This window comes from Drosophila persimilis, unplaced genomic scaffold (genome assembly GCF_003286085.1).
Source record: "Drosophila persimilis strain 14011-0111.01,24,50 unplaced genomic scaffold, DperRS2 tig00000477-arrow-pilon, whole genome shotgun sequence".
Taxonomy (NCBI): Eukaryota; Metazoa; Arthropoda; class Insecta; order Diptera; family Drosophilidae; genus Drosophila; species Drosophila persimilis.
In genome coordinates, this window is record NW_020825313.1 from 3484735 (window position 1) to 3508618 (window position 23884).

General features: G+C 37.8%; 1 protein-coding gene across 3 annotated transcripts in view; it reads left to right on the forward strand.

Moving 5' to 3' along the window:
* Positions 1–1103: 1103 nt before the first annotated feature.
* LOC6603514 (mucin-17) overlaps positions 1104–23884 on the forward strand; it is a 57764-nt gene continuing 34983 nt past the window's right edge. Inside the window, exons 1-8 of one of the 3 annotated variants that reach the window (XM_002028456.2) lie at positions 1104–1124; positions 2167–3512; positions 3584–4441; positions 4505–4651; positions 4713–4745; positions 4821–4847; positions 20989–21372; positions 21460–23003. In XM_002028456.2, coding sequence (XP_002028492.2) covers positions 2199–3512; positions 3584–4441; positions 4505–4651; positions 4713–4745; positions 4821–4847; positions 20989–21372; positions 21460–23003 — 4307 coding nt within the window. In that variant the 5' untranslated portion in view covers positions 1104–1124; positions 2167–2198. Of the gene's footprint in view, positions 1125–2166; positions 3513–3583; positions 4442–4504; positions 4652–4712; positions 4746–4820; positions 4848–20988; positions 21373–21459; positions 23004–23884 lie in introns of those variants that run through there. The other 2 variants (XM_026989998.1, XM_026989999.1) reach the window with 2 other exon arrangements.

Consider the following 23884-nt stretch of genomic DNA (forward strand, 5'->3'; position numbering starts at 1 on the left):
TTCGCAGGATGGTTCCAGTACACAATCATTATATAGATCTACAACTTCATATAAGTAAACCGCCCTAACAGGATTTATAGCTTCGGCTGGAAATTCTCGAGTGACTTCAGGTCGTGCAGCTTCATAGGGCAGAGCATATATGCGTAAATACCGGTTCGCACACACAAAATGCTCTTCCAACATACGACTGTAGGTGTTTTTTAATATTTAATGCTTGGAACGTAATTCGATTAAGCCATTATATTGAGGCTCCAGCGTATTTGATTGTATGCGTGCAAACGTATATTCACACAAACGAAAATTAAATTAAATTTATGTTTTCTGGGCTCACTAACCTTTAGTTAAAATTTGTTTAAGTATTCAAGCAGGCTCCGGTTTTTAATTTCACAAAAGTTTTCCAATATAGTTATTAAAACGCAGAATTGGATGCTTCCGTTTTCACAAAACGCAAGATTTCTCCTTGCAAATTGAAAGCAAACGGCTCTTTATACAGCCAGCTTATCATTTATACAAAATATAAATTATTGATGCATTAACATAAATCTGCACCATTAATAATTCAAGTTAGCTTGTTCTTTATATATATATATAATTTTTTAACAAAATTTAGTTCGAAAATAATTATTCAGGCCAACAACTCTTTTCGTTTTCGTGCAAACAGTTGATGCAGCCTGATTGGGCTATCGGAACGTTGGCAAACATAGATATATGTATATGTATATATATATATGAGCTCAATATTAATAGATAAAATGTGTACGTTAGCTATCAGCTATTTTAGTCTTCAGAATATATGAGAAAATAAAAAATATCGATAACAAAAATTTGTGAAAACGGGAGCACTTAAAAACGAAATGTTTTGACTGAAAACGTAAAACGCAAAAGTTTTACGCTAAAGTTTTCGAAATCCAGATCAACTGCTATATTTTGTAAGTATTTCGGATTTTCAACTATACACGGGTGAAGCCATTCGATATTTTTTCGAACGTAAATCTACTTGCTACATTTATCGGACAAGCTGCCCTTCTCTGACTCTTGGTGTTGATTCTTCGTGGTTAAAAACGTTTCGGGATATAAATAATTGTTCTTAATGCAATATTTAATACAGTATAGGCCCAATAGCTGTACGTCTTACACAGGCTAAGCTATGTGATTTCCGCAATGATATCTGTTTTAAGTTTAAAATATTCATGCGCAATTGTGTTCGTATTACAAAAGGTCCCTTGTATGTATGTACGTGTTGTGTAGTGCTGTTTGCGGCGCTGCGTACACAACACGTCGGGACGACAACTATGTATGTTGACTGCAATCTCAAGTGTAAGCGAGATGACTATTGTTGCTAGAGACGTTTTATGCAGTCTCACAAATACAATGTGACTAGCGCGCGAGCGCTCTAGCAGCCGACTACGCCGACTGTGACATAGCCGACACAAGCATAGATAAAAAAAAAACGAGCTGCCATACATATGTAGAATGAGTATATGATAAAGAATGAAGTAGTGCAAAATATTCCATTTATAAATACATATGTATATGAACTACAAAAACAAATAAATGTGGAGAATTATGTGAAAGAAATTTTTGAAATAGTGCATACGCAGTAGTTGTGACGTCTAATAGTCTACAGTTCATTAGATTCTTTGTTTTGTGTAATAAATTTGAAATAAAGCAAAGTATTTACATTGTCATTTTATATTTTATATACATATGTATATAATAGGGTTAAAATGATTGGGACTAGGTAATGCAAATGCTACATATAAATTAATGTTTCTGAAGCAAAAGTATTTCAATAATAATAATAATATAAAGATAAATTTACTTGTGTCAACTATACAATAAATAAAATGCGGGGCCAATATCGAACCATTCATCAAGCATGCTGAAAGTTTTTTGGTTGTCTAGAAGTGGCTTTACTGCGTATAGTAATTGAATAATGCAAAGAAAAACATAAAAATAGATACGACTAATCGATTTTTGCAAATTAAACGCGTTTTAATTGACCATTGTCGCTACCGGCTAAGAGACTTCGGAACCGGACGATTTGAAAACTGTTGTTTTCAGGCGGTGTTGGTTTTTTTGTTTGCCTTTGGCAGAATATGTCTAATGGATATAGATAGTTCTCCCTAAATCGGAACAGAAAAATAAGAACAATTTAAATTGTAGGACTCTGAACCCGATCCCTAAGCCACAAAGTCATGGATCTGGAAAATACCAATACAAGCGCTAAATTAAAGGCGTCAGCAACTGGAAACGGCATTAATGGATCTGGATCACAAAATCAGCAGCTGTCGTTACATGACGGTGCAACCGCTACAGCAGCAGCTGGGGCTAGAGCAACATCGTCCCAATACCAAGATGATAAAAATATGACGGCACTTGGTGTGACGACAGATATACCAACACTTGCGACGGGACTTGCGACGGCAGTCCTAGACCTTCCTCCACCTTCTGCTACTCTCTCAGAACAAGAAAACGTGGTTATCTCTGAAGCAGCAAAACTTCCACCAGAAGGAGAATCCACGGTTATACCTTCAACACAAGAATCGATTGTGTCGATTGAAACAGAAACATATACATCAGGATGCCCTTCTGTGTCAACTTCTGCCTGTCCAGTATCAGTTTCAATAGGGCCCAGTGCAAGTGATTTCGACTCCGATACGGAACTCTCGATAGTAGCTGCTGCGGCTGCGGCAGCCGTAGCTTCAACGGAGATAGATTTGAAGTCACCATCCTCATCTACAACAGTATCTACACTGGCTTCTGGTGCAGTGCCTTTAGCAAGTACTCAAATCGGATCAGGATTAGGAGCGGGTGCTGTCAACACAAATGGATACAATGCCAATAATAACACATCCAGCAGTGCTCATCTTAGTCTTAACGCAAAACAACAGCGTCAACAAAAGCGACGCCGTGAGCGTGCCCAGCGTCTGCAAGCGGAACGCGATAGTCGGTGTAGCTCAAGTACCTTAAATGGCACATATATTGCTGGATCTATGGGAATCAGTGGATGCAGTGCTGGTAGTGTCAATGTAGCTGTTGCAGGCGTTGTAGGTCAAGGAATCGGAGCCATAGCTACTGGTGCCTCATCAACTGTTCTGATAGGTAGTGGACCGGGAGGACCAGGCAATGGCATGATATACCACATAAATAGCGCGGGCAGCATGGGCGAGGACAGTAATAATTCCAACGGAAATTTTACCAGCAGTAGTAATGGCAGTAACAACCTTCTGCCTCCTACAGATAGTATTGCATCATTATTGTTAAATCCGCCACATTCCCCCGAGTGCAATTCCGGATTAATGGCCACGCCTAGTGACAGCGAAGGCGAATCCCTCGATGAAGATCTTCTTTCAACGTCATCATCATCAACGCTGTTGCTTCCACGTGACAAGCCACCCCCTCGTCCTCCGCCCCCTGTTCGTAGAAAATTACCTCGCTCTCCAGTGCTTGAAGAGGAAATCATCGATGGTTTTGCCATATTGGAGTTTAAAACATATGAAGATCTCGAGGTAAGTTGATTGCAAATTATCGCCCCATTGCTATATTAAGATTTATCACTTATCTTCTACCGAAAATACAGTTCGCTATTAAATTGGGTCAAAAACGAAAGGAGAAGCGCCTATCCGCACTCGAAGAGCTAACGTCAACCTACTGCATTGAGGAAATGAAAATTCCAAAGATCATCGATACTGGTCAACCACATCCACTGCGTGCTAATAGCTTATCCACGCTGTCTGTTAATAACAGCAATCAAAAGGAGAACACTCAGGTTCATCATCGCAATGCTGGCGTTGTCGTTATTAACAACAATTGTACCACATCTAACAGCAATATTAACAGCAGTTGTAGTGCGGTATACATGTTGCCTTCAGCAAGCACAGTTCCCGATACGCAAGCGGAATGTGTAGCACATTGGCGCTCTGAATACGGACAACAGCAAGACCAAATGCAATGCGCCAATAGTGTCAATGTTAAAAGTAACATCAGCAATGAGAATCAAATTAGTAATAGTTGTAGTCAACAAGTGAATCCCGCCAAGCTATCAGGCAAACAATCGGATGACGTTGGTACAGTAGCTAGCCTTATTAACAGTACAACTAATTTTCTAGAGAACGGTAACGAAGCGCTCATTTTGGATATCAGCCGCACAACGGTAACCGTTGGAGTTGGGGAAAATAGAAAAGATTGCATGAAGTTGAGCACGATTAGCGAAAGCTCTAAGATCGACGCCAATAAATCTCACAATCTCCCTGCTAGCATTAATAAAACTGTTGAGTTACCTTGTAATGTTGTAACATCAGTCGATAACCACAACAACAGCATGGAATATATTGGAAAAAAAGGCATAAAATCAAATGATGCTTCTGCAGTAGCAACAGCCACCAATAATCACAAGGGTGTGTGTAAAATATCATCGCAGCCGACGCAAGCTATAGAAGTATGTTTCGAGTTTACCGCATTTTGAGATAAAATAAATACATACAACTTTAATACACCTTAGAAATCAAACCAATCCAAGGATTTAGAAGTCCCCACATCGGCAACCTGCCAAAAGTTGAATATTCAAGATTTAACTAACGGTACAGCGCAGGACGTTCCCACTAATAATAATAAAAAGGACAACGAAGAAAATAATATTTTTATTGAAGTAAGTTTCAAGATATATAAATCTGCAAGAATAACATGAATAAACATTTATGTACCGCCAGGCTCCAAGATGCAGTAGTAAGGGAGATAATAACGTATGTACCTTTAAAGTAAAAGGCATATATTTTTGTATTTACATAAATGTTAATAATTTTCATTCCTCTTTCTAGTGTGATAATGGCTGCGGAGAGAATAAGGTGAGTTTTTTCACTATAGAATTATGTAGTTGAACGGAAAAGCCTAATTTGTTAAAGTTTTTATACACCGTACTCAAAAAGTATAGGATTATTTTCGTTTCAATTAGTTTAGATGTATGTAACAGCCAGAGGGAAACATTTCCCACCCCCATAAAGTATTAGATCGTGGCCAGAAATAACTGTTGCATTTGTTAAGGCAAACAGCTACAAAATTCCAAATTCTCAACTCAACTGCATTATGCATTATCAATTCTTCTTACGTTTCTTGTAAAATTAAATCAATTGTGATTTCGATCACTAGATATTGAAAGCATTTCAGCGCCGGAACAAAAAGTCCGGTTAGCGCAATTTTTTAATTCACAAAAAAATGTAGAACCTAATCGTAGGTTTATGCATTGCACTGTATTTTTTGGACGTTGATATGCAATGACTGCATCCTACCACTACACTTACTAAGAAACTAAGAATGCATTCAAAATACAAATACAACTACAAATACTAATTATTAGAATGGTGTGTGAGGATTAGTAACTTAATATGAGGAAGAGAATGTAATATGGTAGAGGGAATTATAGTCCGAGCATACGACCCTAAACGGTTCGAGGAATAATTCGATCTACAAAGTGAAAGGAAAAACGGTATAGAATTTCTAGGAATCGTGAAGTTTATGCGGCCCAACAGATCAGGGCTGTCTATGTCACCCTATGTCAAGTTGTGCACAAAAATCACACCAAGCATTTTTCTACGGTTAACTAAGGATAGGAGGTATACTAATAGCAGTCTACTAGAGTAAAATGGCAATCTCACACCTGGTCTAAAACGATTAAATTTCATTACTTTGTATTTCGAGGAATTAAGGTGTAACAAGTTTGCTCAACACCGTAACTAAAACTTATTGAGATCGGATTGCAACCGCAAATGAAATAAAATGTCCTTATACTGGACACAGAGTTTAATATCATCCGCATACATGAGAACTCGAGAGTATATTAATACCGAAGGCAAGTCATTAATAAGGAGTGTAAATAGTAAGGGGTCTATATGGCTGCCCTGTGGTACTCCCGAAGAAACCTTGACTGGTGAATAGAGGGAGTTTTGAAGAGGACTCTTTGAGACCTCCATCTCAGGAGGTTGGGCGGACAACCTAAAAGGTCAAGTTTATGTGCTAGAAGGGAATGGTTTACTGAGTCGAATGCTTTACTAATGTCTGTGTAAATACAACCGTCTGTAAGTTACCTTGAAAGCCTTTAATATTAAAAGAGGTAAACTCTAAAAAATCCGTGGTGTTTGGTCGGCGCCTTATAAATCCATGCTGTTTTGGAGATATAAGTGACTTGCAGAGATGTTGCAAGTGCAGAGTTAAAATCTGAAAAATTTTATATATTTTTTTGCGTCAGACTTGCTACCTTTTTTATGGACAGGACTTCCTCCATATCGGTGAAAAGCAAGAAGAATCAATTCACAGGGTGACTAGTTTAAGCAAGAGTCCACACAAAGCCTCGGCGCAGTACCTGTCGAAGATCATGAAGTAGAGAACGTTCATTTAACAAGGGACTGAAAATGCCGTTCGGCCTCGGTAAACCGTATGGGCACGGATGACCAGAGTAGCTTTCCTCAGAATAGGTGGTTTGGAAAAATTGCCGACGTATTACGAAATAATAGCGATGATGGGCTTGCGGAAGTTCTACGCTTACTGTTTACGAAGCAGTAAAACTGTTTAGGGTCCTGAGAAAAACGTATCCTGCATCGAGATAAGTAGTTCTTATAGAATTGAGCATTAAGAACGGAAAAGTTTGACCGAGCTATTACATAGCGAGAGAGAGAAGTAGGAGAACCAACTTCTTGAAATTTGTTATAAAGTCTTGATTTAGACTGGATAACTCTTTGGTAAAGCAAGGGTTTTTCCAAATCGAATCGGACAAGAAAGGGGGACACAAAAATGGGTCAAGGCAATTATAAGTGTTGCAATTTTCTACATAGGAGATCAAAAATTAACAGTTACAACACCTGGCTGGGTAAATAGTTCATTGAGCAGTTCAGTTTTGGGAAGACAAATGGCCAAGAAAATTAAATGTGAGATGTACGGCCATGCAATCCGTAATTAAAAATTACGACTCATTTGATATCACCCTAAAAAAATTAGTATTTAAAAAATTTCGCCACGTCTTTAGGAAGGCCTAAAACCTTTGGCACCCACACAATACTTGAAAACAAAAAAACGCAGAATCATAAAGAATTTTCCCGAATCTGGATCACATAGTATTTCCCGTTGCTCGCTCTCTCTCTCTCTCTCTCTCTCTCTCTCTCTCTCACTCTCTCTCTCACTCTATCTGTCTCACACTCTTGGCAGCCCCTTGGCAGAGTGAGCGAGATCTGAGATATGTGAGAGAGAGAGGGAGTCGCTTAATACATTTAAACGAAAAATCTACTAATTTATTTTACTTGGAAACAAATTACATTTTTAAATCACACGTTTGTATCACTTATTCGGTAGTTTTGAACCAACGGAAGCAGAAATTGAATTAAAATAAAAAAAAAATTTTAAAACCAAAGGTAAATTTTTTCCAATAAGTCCATTTGTGTCTTGTAAACTAATAAAAAGTTCAATATAATCCACTAGTTTTTTTTTTTTTAATTGGTAATTAATTTATATTTTGTGGTACCAATATTACCAATGGGGTAAGAAAAGACTGTGTTATTATTAAACGAGCCTCAAGATCAGTTACAAAATTATGTTAAGACAGCATCAGCACTGCAGCAACGTTTTGCAAATGATATTTCGGCTCGAACTGTTCAACGTCGGCTAAAGGAGATGTCTTTAATAGCAATGAAACCTGATAAAAAGATACTTCTGCATAGTCGATTGAAGAAAGTTCGCTTAAATTGGTTTTATAAAAAAATCAAATTAGGGTGAGCTTGAGTGGAAAAAATTGTTGGGGATTCATATCTAAATATAAAACTGAATCGTTAATTATGATTAAGGGTTTCGACTATTTTTCAACGACAGATGAACATTTTGATAACGGAATTGCACATCAAGTCTCTAAATTGGCCATCTAACTGCCCCGACCTCAATCCGATAGAGATATCTAGGCCAAAAAAAGAAAGCGAAAGCCAAAAAGTCAGGGGAAATTATAGAAGATGTTAGGTTTGAGGATATAACGGATGAATACATATTTGGTTGGATGCCCAATAGCATCAAATTGTAATAAAAACCAACCAAAAATATGAATTAATTTATAATTTGAAAAAAAGTTATGCAGTAATATTGTTTATTATTAGCAAATAGAAAACAAAATATCCTATTGGAAACTATTTAGTTTTTGTTGAAGAAATCGTTTTTATAATTTTACTAAATTTGTGTCCTTTGTTTGATCAAATTTCTAAATGACCGTTGAAAAATATTGTTTCTTGGAACAATATATTTTTTTTAATTATATGAATAATACATCACACAATTTAGTATGTACTTTTGTTAAGAATTGATTTATCGGCAAAAAAAATTAAAATTAGACGAATCGGATAATATTTAAGGAAACCACACGGTGGAGAAGTAAAAATGCATAAAATATCAGATTCCGTTTTTTGTCGCTGGGTGTATGTTTCCCTTTCTCAATATTTACCCCATCACCATTGTGTCTTCCCTCCTGAAAAGTGCAAGGGCAGTTTATAGAGATGAGCGGTCTAACTTGTCCATGTCTTACCGTAATCAGCCCCTTGGCCGCATTCACTCACAAATCAACCTGTATCTTTTTTCAAGAGCAGGCGGTAGTCATCGGCTTTGATACCAGATAGGGAGTTTACGTATTATTACGTAGAAAATGTATTGTTACATAGGTTACATAAAAACATACAGGTACTCTGGTATGTCTGTGCTACAACCCACACCGTCCCTTTTTTTAAATGATTGAACGTTGACATGCAATGACTGCATCTTACAAGTGGCGATGCAATTACTGCACCGTCAAGTGGCCCGTGTGACACCAGCAGAAGGCTGTTACGCGCGGATCCCAGGCAAAACGCAGCCCTCCTCCCACCCAATCGACAGAGGGGCGCTGCCGCATGACGCGCGGCGCGTAACCGAACTGAACGCGAACATGCAGGAAAGATAGTTGTTAGACTAATATTCGACGAAAATGATCACTACACTTACTAAGAAACTAAACACGCGTTCAAAATACAAATACCACTACAGTTACTAATTATTATATAGGTGTGTGAGGATAAGTAACTTAATAAGAGGAAGGGCCCTGTCTGTTTGTCTTTCGCCCTTTGTGGGGACGGAAGTGGGCGGGGCGAAGTTTTGAAATATTCTTGTAGCAGTGACATATCACAGAAGTCTGGATCCAAAACATCGTTGCTCTAGCTCTTATAGTCTTTGAGCTCTAGGCGCTGAAGGGGACGGACAGACAGACATGGCTCAATCGACTCGGCTATTGATGCTGATCAAGAATATATATACTTTATAAGGTAGGAAACGATTCCTTCTGGACGTTACACACATCCACTTTTACCACAAATCTAATATACCCCAATCCTCATTTTGAGTATCGGGTATAAAAACCGGCATTTAAATTAGCCATGTCCAAATTAATATAATGAACTCGAATGTAATATATATAACTAACTACACTACATTCGAACGATTGAACGCATTAATTTGAATGCAATCTATTTTTTTGCCTCTATATTTGGGCAGCAATCAAGAAGAAAAATAGCTGTTTTGTGGTAAAATGATAAAATATCTTGTTTTTTGGGTGCAAGTTTTGCAGACAGTTTCAGAAAACAAAATATAGATAGCAAAACATAGCTAAATATATATTTTATATAATCAGATTTCCGGCTAATATTAATTTTCAAATTTTTGAGAGAACTTGAACTTACAAAATAGTCAGAACTAGCTATACAATAGCTGAATTGGCAACAGTGTCAGATTCGTTCGTTCTCTTAGTGACCAATCGTGTTTTTGTTTTGCGCTCCGCTTCTCTTCCCTTTATTTTGTATCAAAGGCCGGTGTTTTGACAAAATAATAACTCTCTATTCAGCCTTAAAATCTGAAAATCTTTTCTTTCCTCTCTTGTGTAAAAGCTTAATCTAATTAATTTGTTTCGTGTGTCGGTTAGTAGTGTGTTTGTTTTTTGTTGCTGCTTGCAAGTACTACGCTCTCACATTCTAGCCCGCACTCATCTCGTAGAGTTTGGTGGTCTTTTACCCAATGAGAACTAGCTGCTCTTCCTCTCTCCCTCACGAAACTTTCTGGGCAGAAGCACTCTCTTTTATTAGCTCTTGGTATAGAAGTTTGTTTGGAAATTTTTATTGCAAATTTTCAAATAAACAATTAAACAATTAGAATGGAATTCGCTGCGGTCTGCGCCAAAAAAACATCGAAGAAGGAGATACCACATGACCAGCCAAATGTCTCATGCTGGCTCTGCGACAGCGTAGCAAAATGCGCGAGATTTTCAGGCCCCGTGGGTGATGCTATCGCCAAACATAATGGTTTGCATTATACTTAAGAGGGCCTGCCGGACGGTTGGAAAGATGTGGTAATTTTTATGAGGCAGACGCGGAGTGGCTTTAAGGAGCTCCCCGTTGGTTTCAAAAACAAATACGATCGGCTCTTAACTATCGAGTCTTAGTTTACCGGTTTGAAACTGCTTAATAAGTCTCCGCGGAGCAAAAGGGTCACTCCGCACGATCTCCAAATACCAACCGTCACTCAGCCGCTCGTTGCCGAGAAATTGACTCTGACCTCTCTCGTTTGTCGATCCAAGGGCAACGACAGCTGCTGGCGACGCAAATTCGGTAACCAAATTTATCGCCTCGGAGAACGTGCAGCCAGTAATGTTTGTAGCGTCCGTGTCCGCAGTGTCCGCAAGCTAACTAGCTTGCGTTTGTTTTTGTTTCATAGCTGTCACCTGACCTCACATCTAATGACGTAACTGCTTTTATACAAAGCAAATCAAAAAATAAAGGTGGAGTAGTATAACTTCTTTTATGCGAGGGAGATAGCCTCATTTAAGAAAAGCATTTCTCCAACTCAATTCGACACCATTTTCTCTACCAAATTTTGACCGGAGCGTTTGGTGGGCCACGCATAAAGCTCCCAAGTAAGCCCATCCACATCTTCCCATCCTTTTTCCAACCATTCAAAAAACTAACTTCCTTCTTATTAACTTACCAAAATGTTATATGCTTACGCAGTAAGCTCGGCATTTTCAAGACAGCATGGATTTATAAGGCGACCAAACACCACGAATTTGTTAGAGTTTACCTCTTTTATTATTAAAGGCTTTCAAGGTATTTACACGGACATTAGTAAAGCATTCGACTCTGTAAACCATTCGACTCAGTAAACCATTCCCTTCTAGCACATAAACTTGACCTTTTAGGTTGTCCGCCCAACCTCCTGAGATGGAGGTCTCAAAGAGTTCTCTTCAAAACTCCCTCTATTCACCAGTCAAGGTTTCTTCGGGAGTACCACAGGGCAGCCATATAGACCCCTTACTATTTACACTCCTTATTAATGACTTGCCTTCGGTATTAATATACTCTCGAGTTCTCATGTATGTGGATGATATTAAACTCTGTGTCCAGTATAAGGACATTTTATTTCATTCGCGGTTGCAATCCGATCTCAATAAGTTTTAGTTACGGTGTTGAGCAAACTTGTTAGACCTTAATACCTCGAAATACAAAGTAATGAAATTTCATCGTTTTAGATGTGTTTTAGGTGTGAGATTGCTATCTTACTCTAGTAAACTGCTATTAGTATACTTCCCATCCTTAGTTAACCGTAGAAAAATGCTTGGTGTGATTTTTGTGCACAACTTGATCAGGGGTGATATAGACAGCCCTGATCTGTTGGGCCGCATAAACTTCACGATTCCTATCAGACTCACTAGAAATCTTATACCGTTGTTCCTTCCACTTTGTAGATCGAATTATTCCTTGCATGAACCGTTTAGGGTCTTATGCTCGGATTATAATTCCCTCTTCCATATTTATCGACCACTAATTCTCTTCCTCTTATTAAGTTACTTGTCCTCACACACCTTTATATTAATTAGTAACTGTAGTGGTATTTGTATTTGTATTTTGAATGGATTCTTAGTTTCTTAGTAAGTGTAGTGGTAATTTTCCTCGAATATTAGTCTAACAACTATCTCTATGTTCGCTTTCGGTTCGGCTACGCGCCGCGCGTAATGCCGCAGCACCCCTCGGTTGGTTGTCGGGAGGAGGGCTGGGATCCGCGCGTTACAGCATTCTGCTGGTGTCACTTGATGGTGCAGTAATTGCATCGCCACTTGTAAAATGCAGTTATTGCATATTAACGTTAAAGTTGAAAATATAATTTCAATTATTGCTGCTTTGCTGTGAGTAAGGAAAAGAAGAACAAGAAGAACGAAAAGTCTAAGCAAAGAACGAATACATCGAGTGCGCATGCACAAATTTGGGTAATTATAATGTTTGCGTTCAACTTGACGAACATTAATTATTGCATGTCTTCTGTTATTTAAATGAGTTGGGACGTAGGCATTGATAACCTGATAATCTTACTGTCGGCATTTGATCTAAGTAGCGATTCTCGCACCCTCTTTTCGCTTGGTACTTGGACTTTTCCTTCGGACTTAGTCCTTGAGTTGGCGCTCGGATTTTCCTTGATCGTTTTTCCCCGAGATTGTGTCTTGTGCAGCTAAATGCCTTGGCCTTTGGTTCTGGCGCAGTAGTTCAATCTGTATCATCAACATGACATCTGCGTGTGCAATATGGAACAAATTGTCATAACGGGGTTTTTTTATCGTCAATTTCTCGTCCAGCACTGCTACGCAAATTGCAGTTCTTATTATAAATATTATTAGCAAAAAGTTAAAAAAAATTATATTTGAACATGTTTTCGAGATATGTTTTAACAATATTCCAAACTTAAAAAACTTAGAGTTAAAAATCTTCCGTCGATACTCTTCTGGGTTGATTGAGAATTTACACAATATTGATATAAATATATAGTAAATATATTTTATCGCTTCCGTTCTGTTTCGAGTATGCTAATATGCAAACCCATTTCGTTTCATATTGTTTCCATATATTTTTCTTATCATCATTTTATTTTTATCATCGCCTTTGATGTTCCAAGTCTTTATATCCATTCGGTAAGATATGCTCAAGACAGACTCCATAAATCTAATCCAGGCATTTATTTTCCGTATTTTAAATAGTCAGGGTTAGGTCGAAAGGTTTCAGAATTAAGGCTGTGATTTCGTTAATCCGTTTAGTATTTACAGCACAGATTGGGCAACATTAATTAGATTTTGGGCCAGTTATACTTTTAATAAATTTAATACTTTTCCATCAATTAATGTAATATATGTTTTAAAAGCCACAGAAATATTTGTAGGTTGCCATTTGAACTTTTCCAATTTCGCTACTTGCAAATCCAAATTTTCTTTTTCTAATCATATTTTTGGGGAACTTTCTTTTGTGTCTTCAATTTTTAAAGGCTTGCAAAACCTAACTGACTGTGGACTTCTATTTCCCCAAATTAAATATTTAAAGAATCAATTAGACGTATTGGTATAACAGTTGATACGAATAGCGATTGATCTAAGAAATCAGGCTCATTCGAATCAAATATTTGCTTATACGGACTTTGACCCGTCGATCCATCAAACCCATAGCTTATAATAAGGGTGCAGTCCGTTACATTTTCCATTTGCTGCAAAAAATCATTTTTTAAATCAATATTCTTTCAGCTGTGTGGTTTAGCAAATCCTGCGCAGAAACACTTACCACAGTTTCTAAAATACTAATTCCTGATGGTCTGCATTGCAACTGTGTAGTTCTTATTGAGTCGTACCCAGGACATATATTGCGGCCATGCGCCTTGTAGAGTTGTGTAAAATTTATATATTGTTGCTTTGTAAGATTATTCTCCAATTCTCCAAAAAAGCTAATGCTTCATTATAAGAGATGCGATCTTGTCCCGGTCGTTTTGTTATTTCGAGATTCTCAACATTTTCTTCTGCCATAACATTTTGCAATACGTCAACCACTTTATTATACCCGATACTCAAAATGAGTATGTGAAAAAATGGATATGTGGTGAAAATGGATGTGTGTAACGTGCAGAAGGAATCCTTTCCGACCCCATAAAGTATATATATTCTTGATCAGCATCAATAGCCGAGTCGATGGAGCGCTGTCTGTCTGTCCGTCCGTCCCTATCAGCGCCTAGTGCTCAAAGACTATAATAGCTAGAGCAACGACATTTTATATCCAGACTTCTGTGGTATGTCACTGTTACAAGAATATTTCAAAAGTTTACCCCGCCCACTTCCGCCCCCACAAAGCGCGAAAATCTGTGGCATCCACAATTTCAAAGATACGAGAAAACGTAGAGGATGAAAATATCTTCTAGAATGCAAAATCTGAACCAGATCGATTAAATGTTATAGCCAGAATCAAAAAAACAATTTTATTCTTTCTCGCTCTGTCTCTCTCTAACACACAGGTTTCATGGTCGGTTTTGCCAATTGCTAAATATGAGTTCAAGGATCTCAAAGACTAAAAGCTACAGCAACCAAATTTGGTATCCACACTCCTGTGATATCGGACCTTGACCGTTTTGTGTCAAAATTTTGCCACACCCCTTTCCGCCCCCGCAAACGACGAAAATCTGGGGCATCCACAAACCTCAGAGACTATTAAGGCTAGAGTAACCACTTAGATCTCAGTTAGATCAGTTAGAGTTAGATCTCACTATAAAACGTATATCTCAAAACTTCGCCCCACCCCCTTCCGCCACCAAAAAGGACGAAAATCTGTGTCATCCACAATATTGCAGATTGGAGACAACTAAAAACACACAATCATAAAGAAAGACCGTATCTATGAGATTGCTGAATCTGTATCAGATCGGATCATTTTTTTAACCAAAAGAAACAAATCAATTTGCAGTGGCTACGCAGCGCCCGACGACATGTTCAGACACGTTTTCTCTCTCTCCCGCACGCACACATTGTCGCTCAATGTAGCCATACTAAGTATCGGGTATAAATGTAGAGTTGCGGTCTCCGCAGCAAGTCACAACGTTCCCCCTCGCTATCATTACTTTTACGCGCAGATGCAGAGGCGGCATGCAAAAGTAAGGCAGTGGAACAGTCAATTCGTAGTCTAGGCCCGGCCTCTGCATATGCCAATTTTGGACGACCCATCTTGGATGGTGATCACTTTGCAGTCTCCTCCATATCAAGTGTTACTTCCAAATGTTTTGCAAGCCATTCTGTGTGAATCGACTTGAATCGCTCAAGATTTCTATTGTATTGGCGCAAGTAACGTTTTATATAATAGACGAATTTGGTCAATTTAGCTATATATATATTTATCTATATTAATTTCCTTCATTATGTACGCAGTAACAGCATCAGAATTGCGGTTGTTGTTGCTCCAAATATCAAAAAGCGTGTAGTTGGTGAACGCAAAAGAAACTTTAGGTGAATTTTTTTGAAAGGAACAAAAACGATCAGATTAGATTATTACTAAAATAAACTAGCCACATTGGTTTGTAACTTTCCATTTTTAGTTGCATGTTTTGATATGCACTTTTTAAGAAATACTCCACGGAACACAATTAAAATTGTTCGATTTTTGCTAAGGAATGTGCCGAAAAGAAACTGCACACTTACAATCGTCAATTGCTCTCAGTGCGAGCTTTCGATCATCCCGTTCGATGCACCGTTAGAAAGATTGAGAAATTCTGCGTTTTGTTTGCATGTTCCGTTTTCACTATTCGCTTATCAGTTTCAACGATGCCTCGAATTGAAGAGCAAGTTCGCAAAAAAATTGTGCACAATTATTGCACAGAAAAAGGTGTGTCTTACAGACAATTAGCTAAACGCTACAAAGTTAGTGTTAATAGTGTTAAAAATATTATAATTAAGTTTGGAGAGACATGTTCTTTAAAAGATTTACCAAAAACTGGGAGAAAAAAGGGTCCAAGGGATCAAAATATTGATGAAAAAGTATTAGCCTTAATCCACAAACATAACACGATGTCCGTTCGAGAATTGGCAAAAAAAGCGCGAACAAGTATGAGTATGGTTAAAAAAAAAAAGGAACGCCATAATTTAAAGACATACAGAAAAACAAAAAGTTCCGAAAAAAAGTCTGCGACAAGTAGAAGTCGGCAAAACGAGAGTGCGAAAGCTTTATGATCGCTTGCTCAATGATGCAGTTCAATGCGTTATTATGGACGACGAAACGTATGTCAAATTGGACTCGAAAACTTTACCCGGCCCTCAGTTTTATACAAAAGTTAAAAGTGGAACTGCTGACGAGTCGGTGTCAACAATTCAAGTCGATAAATTTGGGGAGAAAGTGCTAATATGGCAGGCCATTTGTACCTGTGGCCTAAGAACCAGTGCTTTTTTCACAAAAGGGACAATCAACGCCGATGTGTACATGAAGGAGTGTTTGAAAAAGCGTCTTATACCTTTTTATGAAAAACACAATGTGTTAAGAATATTTTGGCCAGATCTGGCGTCCGCGCACTATGCCCGCTCAACTTTAGCGCTACTTGACTCAAAAGGCATCAATTTCGTGTCAAAAGAGGAGAACCGACCAAATTGCCCAGAGCTCCGGCCAATTGAGCGATATTGGGCATTAGTTAAAAGAAATTTAAAGAAGGATGGTAGTCTCTCCGAAAACACGGAAGATATGAAAAAAAAAAACTGAATGCGTGCGACCCGTAGGATTACCAAAGAGTGTGTGCAGAACGTAATGAGCGGTGTTAAGCAAAAAATTCGATCAAAAATAAGAGGCTAGACATTTTTTTAAATTTATTAACAAAATTGAAAGTTAATGTTTTTCTCTAAAATTTAAAAAAATAAAAATTGAAATCGGAACGAAAACATCGAAGTTATAAGAAAAACAAAGTGTGCAGTTTCTTTTCGGCACATTCCTTACAAATACAATCAACAATAACACCAGACAATAAAAACTTCATGAACATTTATGCACAATAAAAACATTGCGCTTTGTTTTCCATATTGGTCTTATTAATTTAAATGAAAAAAATGACAATTAGAGCATTTAAAAAAGAAGAACATTTTCACGCCCATTTATATAAGTGAATGCTTCAACAGATTACCTGATTTTTAAGCGGTGTCACAAATAAAGAGTTGCTAACAGATTAAAAAAATAGTTTTTCAGCTAACTGAAGTGTTTACTATTAATATATAAGAACATTTACTTAATATTTCACCATCAATTTTATGACTTTATGCCACCTATCATGGAAAGTCGCCTATAGTGCGTTTTCTAAATAAGCAATGATATTATTGGAGACTAGTAATTCCCGCCCTTTTCAAAAACATACGTGTTTTTTTTATAGCAAGTGCTAAGCTCCTTATACCCGATACTCTATATGAGTATAGTCTCATGTCGTCTGCTCTACTGGACTATAAGAACTAGAGCAAGGAAATTTTGTATGCAGACTTCTGTGTAATGTCACTGTTACAAGTATATTACAAAATTTCGGCCCACCCTCTTCCGCCCCCACAAAGAACGAAAATCTGTGGCATCCACTACTTCGAAGATACGAGAAAATTAAAAATACACAATCATAGAGAATGACCATATATACCAGATTGCCGAAATTGTATCAGATGGGATCATTATTATAACCAAAAGGAGAAACTTAATTTGCTGTGGCTACGCAGCGCACGACGACACGTTCTGACTAATTTTCTGTAAGCGCCGCTTGGCGGAGGAAATCCATACTGACTAAGTATCGGGTATAAATGTACAGTTGCGGTCACTGCATAAACTCGCAACGTTCCCCCTCGTTTTTATTGGCTTTACTGTGATTGTAGAAAAAGGCAGCACTTGTGTTATTGACGGAAACTTAGCTGCCAAAATTCTTGGAGATTCATTACCCAACGAAAAAACTTCCTCACTGGACCACTATTTCGCCATATTTACTAATTTAGCTTTCTCACACATACTTTTGGAGGGAATAAAGAATTTTAGTAAGAATATAGTCGTCTAGACTAGACTGTAAACTAGATATTTTAAAACAATGCACTGCACTTTAGTATGAAAAGTTGAATGTTTACTATTTATTGTTGACTTAAATTTTAGATCTGGATTTTAGTCATCCAGACTTCCAAATTCCAGTCCTTTTCTTTAAAACCCCAATAGGCGAGAAAAAGATAGAGCAAGGCGCGAGAGCGACTGGCAACTTGTTTTCTTCATTGTCTTTAATAAAATTATTTACATATTTTATTATTAAAATTAACTTTTTGGAATTAATATTCCAACTAATTAAGCTGAGCGCTTAAGCGGGGTTTTTCAATCGAAAGGGATGGACAAAAAAGAATCCTCATTCGTAATAAAAATTCAATTCGTTTAAATGTAAATGTATCTTATGTATTTCCAGGCTATTGTGATATCATACTGAATCGAGATTATTTACAAAAATGTGTTCGCCCTTCTGCCTTCTCAAATCGATGTTACATATTTATTCATGTTGAGATATTATCATTATATAAATGAGTTCTTCAACTTGGCTGACTTTTCCATGCCGGGCAATCTCTTCTTCTCTTACTCTCACTTTCTTTCCTTCTCCCTCACTCTCCCTCTCTGTCTCTATATCAATGTGGCTTAGAAATGATGCAGAAAATTATCTCTCTCTGTCTTTCTACTTTCATTACCAGACTAGTACATACTTTTGAAAATATCCCCATTCAGCCATCACATCTTTGATATGTCAATGCATACATATCTTGAAATCTTGAGGTACGTGTACGCCGAGAGAATGGTTTTACTTCGAGATTTTTAAATTTTTTAATATTTTAATTCTAGAACACCAATTCAAGTTGAGTCCCACCAATTTTATTAAAAGCGAGAACCAGTATAGGCTAAAAGTAAAATAAAACAGTCGCAAACTATTTAAATTATGCTATCATTATGAGTCAAGAAGCGATGATAATACTGCATAGAAGGTGCTTTTACTAAAAGAAATATTTACACGATCAAGATTTCTGGATTGTTAGATACAGTAGACGCTCGGAAATTAGAACCACTTTGTAAATGACGTGGTTCTAATTCTCGAAAGATTCTAATTTCTGGACGGATTTTTTTTCAAACAATACAAAAAACTACTCTTTTTATACCCGATACTCAAAATGAGTATTGGGGTATATTAGATTTGTGGTGAAAATGGATGTGTGTAACGTCCAGAAGGAATCGTTTCCGACCCCATAAAGTATATATATTCTTGATCAGCATCAATAGCCGAGTCGATGGAGCGCTGTCTGTCTGTCCGTCCGTCCGTCCGTCCCTATCAGCGCCTAGTGCTCAAAGACTATAATAGCTAGAGCAACGACATTTTATATCCAGACTTCTGTGATATGTCACTGTTACGAGAATATTTCAAACTTTGCCCCGCCCACTTTCGCCTCCACAAAGGGCGAAAATCTGTGGCATCCACAATTTCAAAGATACAAGAAATCTGAAAACGCAAAATCGTAGAGGATGACTATATGTTCTAGAGTGTAAAATCTTAACCAGAATTATTATAGCCAGAATCAAGAAAAAAATTTCATTCTTTCTCGCTCTGTCTCTCTCTAACACACAGGTTTCATGGTCGGTTTTGCCCATTGCAAAATGTGAGTTTAAGGATCTCAGAGACTAAGAGCTAGAGCAACCAAATTTGCTATCCACACTCCTGTTAGATTTCACTATAAAACGTATATATTTCGCCCTTCCCCCTTCCGCCCCACAAAGAACGAAAATCTGTGGCATCCACATTATTGAAGATACGAGAAAACTAAAAACACACAAGCATAGAGAATAACCATATCTATCAGGTGGCCGAATCTGGTTCAGATCGGATCATTTTTATATCCAAAAGGAACAAATCAATTTGCAGTGGCTACGCAGCGCCCGACGACATTTTCAGACACGTTTTCTGTCTCTCGCACTCACTCTTTGTCGTGCTGTTTAATATTAGCGGCGTCTGCCGGAGGAGAGCCATACTGACTAAGTCTCGAGTATAAATGTAGAGTTGTGGTCTACGCAACTCGCAACGCTCCCCTCGTTTAAATTATTTTTACTGTACATGATACAATTTTCAGTGCTTCAGTTTTGTTTCATATAATCTAAGATACTGGCTTGTTTTTTGAGCTGCTTCAAATTATACATCACTATATCACTACGAAGGGCCAAGAGATTGGATATATGTTTATTTGTGTAAGTCTTTTTGCACTATTTTAGTATGTTGCTTGCGTTTTCCATAGCAAGGTTATGAGAAATTGGTTCTTCAATATCAACACTTTCGTCATATGAATAAAGTTGGATTTTATCAACTCGTACACTGGCTTTTCTGAACTGAACTGTCTTTACTTTGTACGCACATGCTAATATTCCAGAAAACCAAAGTGAAGTAAAAAAAAATACCCTCTGAAATTAGAACTACTGGTTCTAATTTTGAAGAGTTCAGTGCAAAAAAACGGTCGGTTCTAATACCTGGAAGATTCTTATTTCTGAGATTTATAATATCCGTGCGTCTACTGTAATACGAATATTCATACAGCCATGCTTCGGTTATTGCAAATCGCAACAAATTTCGAATTGACTGTCAAATCTCAAAAATGCTTTACGATTTAAAACCGGTTGATAATGAAAAAAATGAATACCACATAGCACATAAATACACATATTTATGAGGGTAAAAAAAATATGAACATGTTTTCTGACGTTTTAAGTTTTTATGTATACAGTTGGAAATTTGTTTTCGTATATCTCAATATATTCAGTAAGTTTTTTTCTAATCGCAAATAAAATGTTACTTTACCCAAATAAACCAGAACAATACAAAATTTTAAATTCCCGTTGACAGATAAAATATCGATATAAATTGTTGGCATGGGTTACAGATGTCGTTTTTCTAGTTTTACAGTCTCTTGATGGTTAAGGGGCCAACAAGCGGACGAACAGATAGACATGGCTATATCAACTCGGCTATTGAAACGCTATTTACCATAACAAATATGGCATTTTTCGATAGTTACAATGTTAAAGAGCGTATTATAGGCATACATTTTTAAAATAAAGTGATTTTACCTTATATGTTTTATAGAATTCTGCAAGCTTAGTGGGTATAGATTACCACTCGGCGGAAATGCATGGTTCGCATGCTTCACCGAATCAAGATCGCAAAGGTCATAGTAAGCCTTCGGATCTTTCGCTCTTACAAATAATTGGACCGGCCGTGCCTTCAACACCGACATTAATCCCTGGGTTCTTAGGGGGGTCAGACAGTGATGCACGTGGTATTACCAAGGAAAATACGATCGCAAGTTCACAACAAGTTGTTGCTGTGATTACCGGTGCTTCCGTGTCTACATCTGCAGTCGTTCTTACCGACAGCGGAAGTAAGGAATGTAATGCAATACACAAATGTGTTCAAGAAAATCCGCTGTATCCCATTTTGTGCGTTGCTTCATCTACCTCTCGACCCCAAGTAAGTTTCTTTTGCGTTACCATATCGTTAAAATCTAGTTTTTTTTTTGTTTATTTAAAAAATTGGCTTATTCTTTATTTCTAATAGCATCCCAATTCTGGAATATCTGCTAGAAATGACACCAGTGTGACTGCTTCAACTAATAATGATCAATCCATTATTTTTGCTACAAAGATTTCTGCACCAAACGGACTACCATCAGCGGGCCAACGGCCACTTGTTCCATTATTACCTTGTGGTCAAAAAACTCCTGGTAGTTTAGGACTTGGCTGTCAATTTAGTGCGCGCATCTCAACTTCAAGTTCTGGATTACCAATTTCGTCGCCGTCATCGGGTGTAGTGCTAGCAAACAACCTGAAATCAAACGATACCGTTACAAGAAGTATAAGTCATAATAATGTTACAGCCAGTGGCACTGGATTGTTCTCATCTTCGATATCAACATCTTCCGTAGAAACACTAAAAATCACCAATAGTTCAACATCTACATCGAGCAATCCAGTTATCAATGGTTTTCTTGGTGATTTTCCGACGATTAGTAGTACAGCAAAAACCCCAATTAGTACACAGCCACGCGTTTCTCCTCATGCTACAACTAAACTGATGTCGGCAGTTTCTACAACAATATCGATCAGCAATAGCACAGTTGGAAATTCTAGTTCGGTTTGTAGTAGTGGAGCTTCAAGTGCTTCTGGGTTGGGCAAAATAGTCTTTGGAGTAGGGGCAGGTGCACTTGGGACTACGGGGCCGCCATTACTTTTTCCCGGAGTCCCACCCCCTCCAATGTCTCATGTGGCTACGGGCTTGCCTATGCTTATTCAGGCACCCCCATACCGTACACCTTATCCTAATTACTCTTTGTACACACCATACAGCAACATAACGCACGGACCGTACCTGCCGCCAACATTGCCGACTGCATCGCCCAACACATCATCCTCTCCGCTTCGTATCTCAGATGCACGTAGCAGTCGAGATTCACCAATAGTCCCGGCATCTTTGAAAGCTGCATCTTTAAGTTTCACAGTGCAACAGAGTGTCTCATCGACACCGGCGATGCGACCTATCACTCCACTCAATAACATCAGCGTTTCACAACCCGTTTCACAGTCGGCTGCAGCGACAACAAGTTTCCTTTCGGCAAACTCCACTGCTGCTCATTCGCTAAGCCATTTGCATGTATCACATTCCCATCATGTGCCTGTATATGCCAGTGGTGGCTTTGGCAATGCAACTACTGGGCCAAATACCACAACTTCGGTACCGTCTACTCCCGCCGTAACTTCGCTTGCAGCTACTACGCCACAAGCACATCCCCCTCCATCTACCCAAATGCTTCCACAGTCTGGGCAGTTTCCATCTGTGTCTCATTTGCTACCTACGCATCCACAGTTAGCGGCACCAATGCAATCACAACATCAACAGTTTGTGCGTTGCGGAGGTACACCTTACACATCAACTGTTCCTGCCTCCAACTTAAGCGCTACAGTTCTCACCGTCCAAAGTTTAACGACAGCAACAACGTCGTGCTCATCATCTGTATCTGCGTCATCATCGTCATCTGTGATCCAAAAAATAGTTTCACCCAAGGGTGAAAGTCCCTGCAGCAAAGATCGAGATCCCGTATACAGGTAATGTGAAAGTAAATATATGAAAGCATAGATAAAATATAAATTAAAGACGTTATAAATTTGATAAAACAAATTTAGAATTATTACATAAACACTCTTAAGATTAGGTATAAAATGAGTTATCTTAGATCGCATTACATCGGCATTTAATTTTAAAATAGCTTAGACAAAAATATGTTTTCCACAGTCTTATATCTTGACCAATCCTTTCTACCGAAGCTATGTTTTAGTGATCTGATTTGTTCTGCGGGCAAAACCAAAAATTCTCCAAAAAAGTAATAATAATTTTTAAAATAGCTGTCGCACTTTTTAAAGCCGTCTTGTACAAAATCGAAAATTCTAAGACGTGCAACCGTTATGAATTCTTATTCTGACGTTAATTGTAAAATAATTCTTAGCATGAAACCTTACAAAAAACGTATGCACAGTGTCAATGAAGGTCAAGAAAAAATTTTGCAAGAAAGACGATATGACTCTTCAGTGACACGAAAACTGAAAGAAACACGAAGTTACATCTGCTACAGAGAAACCAAAAATCAGAAAATCATGAATCCTGTATCCTTTCCGGAACTGAATTCAACCAACATGAGTTAGAGCAGAAAATCGGAGGAAGAAATTCTCGATGAAGTTTGCCGTGCCACTTGAATCTGTCTCTATTTTCTCTATTAATTTGAAATAAAATATTAATATATATACCTTTTTGAAAAGGTAATACTGCGGGCTTTGTTTTTACATTTACAGTTGAAATTTCAAAGATCAATACAACCAGACGTAAGATACTTTAATGCTGTTCTAAAAAAACACTACCTCTGAAAATAACAGCAAAAAAACCTGATTTCAATAATTTAAAAAAAAAACGACTGATCTTTGAAAAATATAAA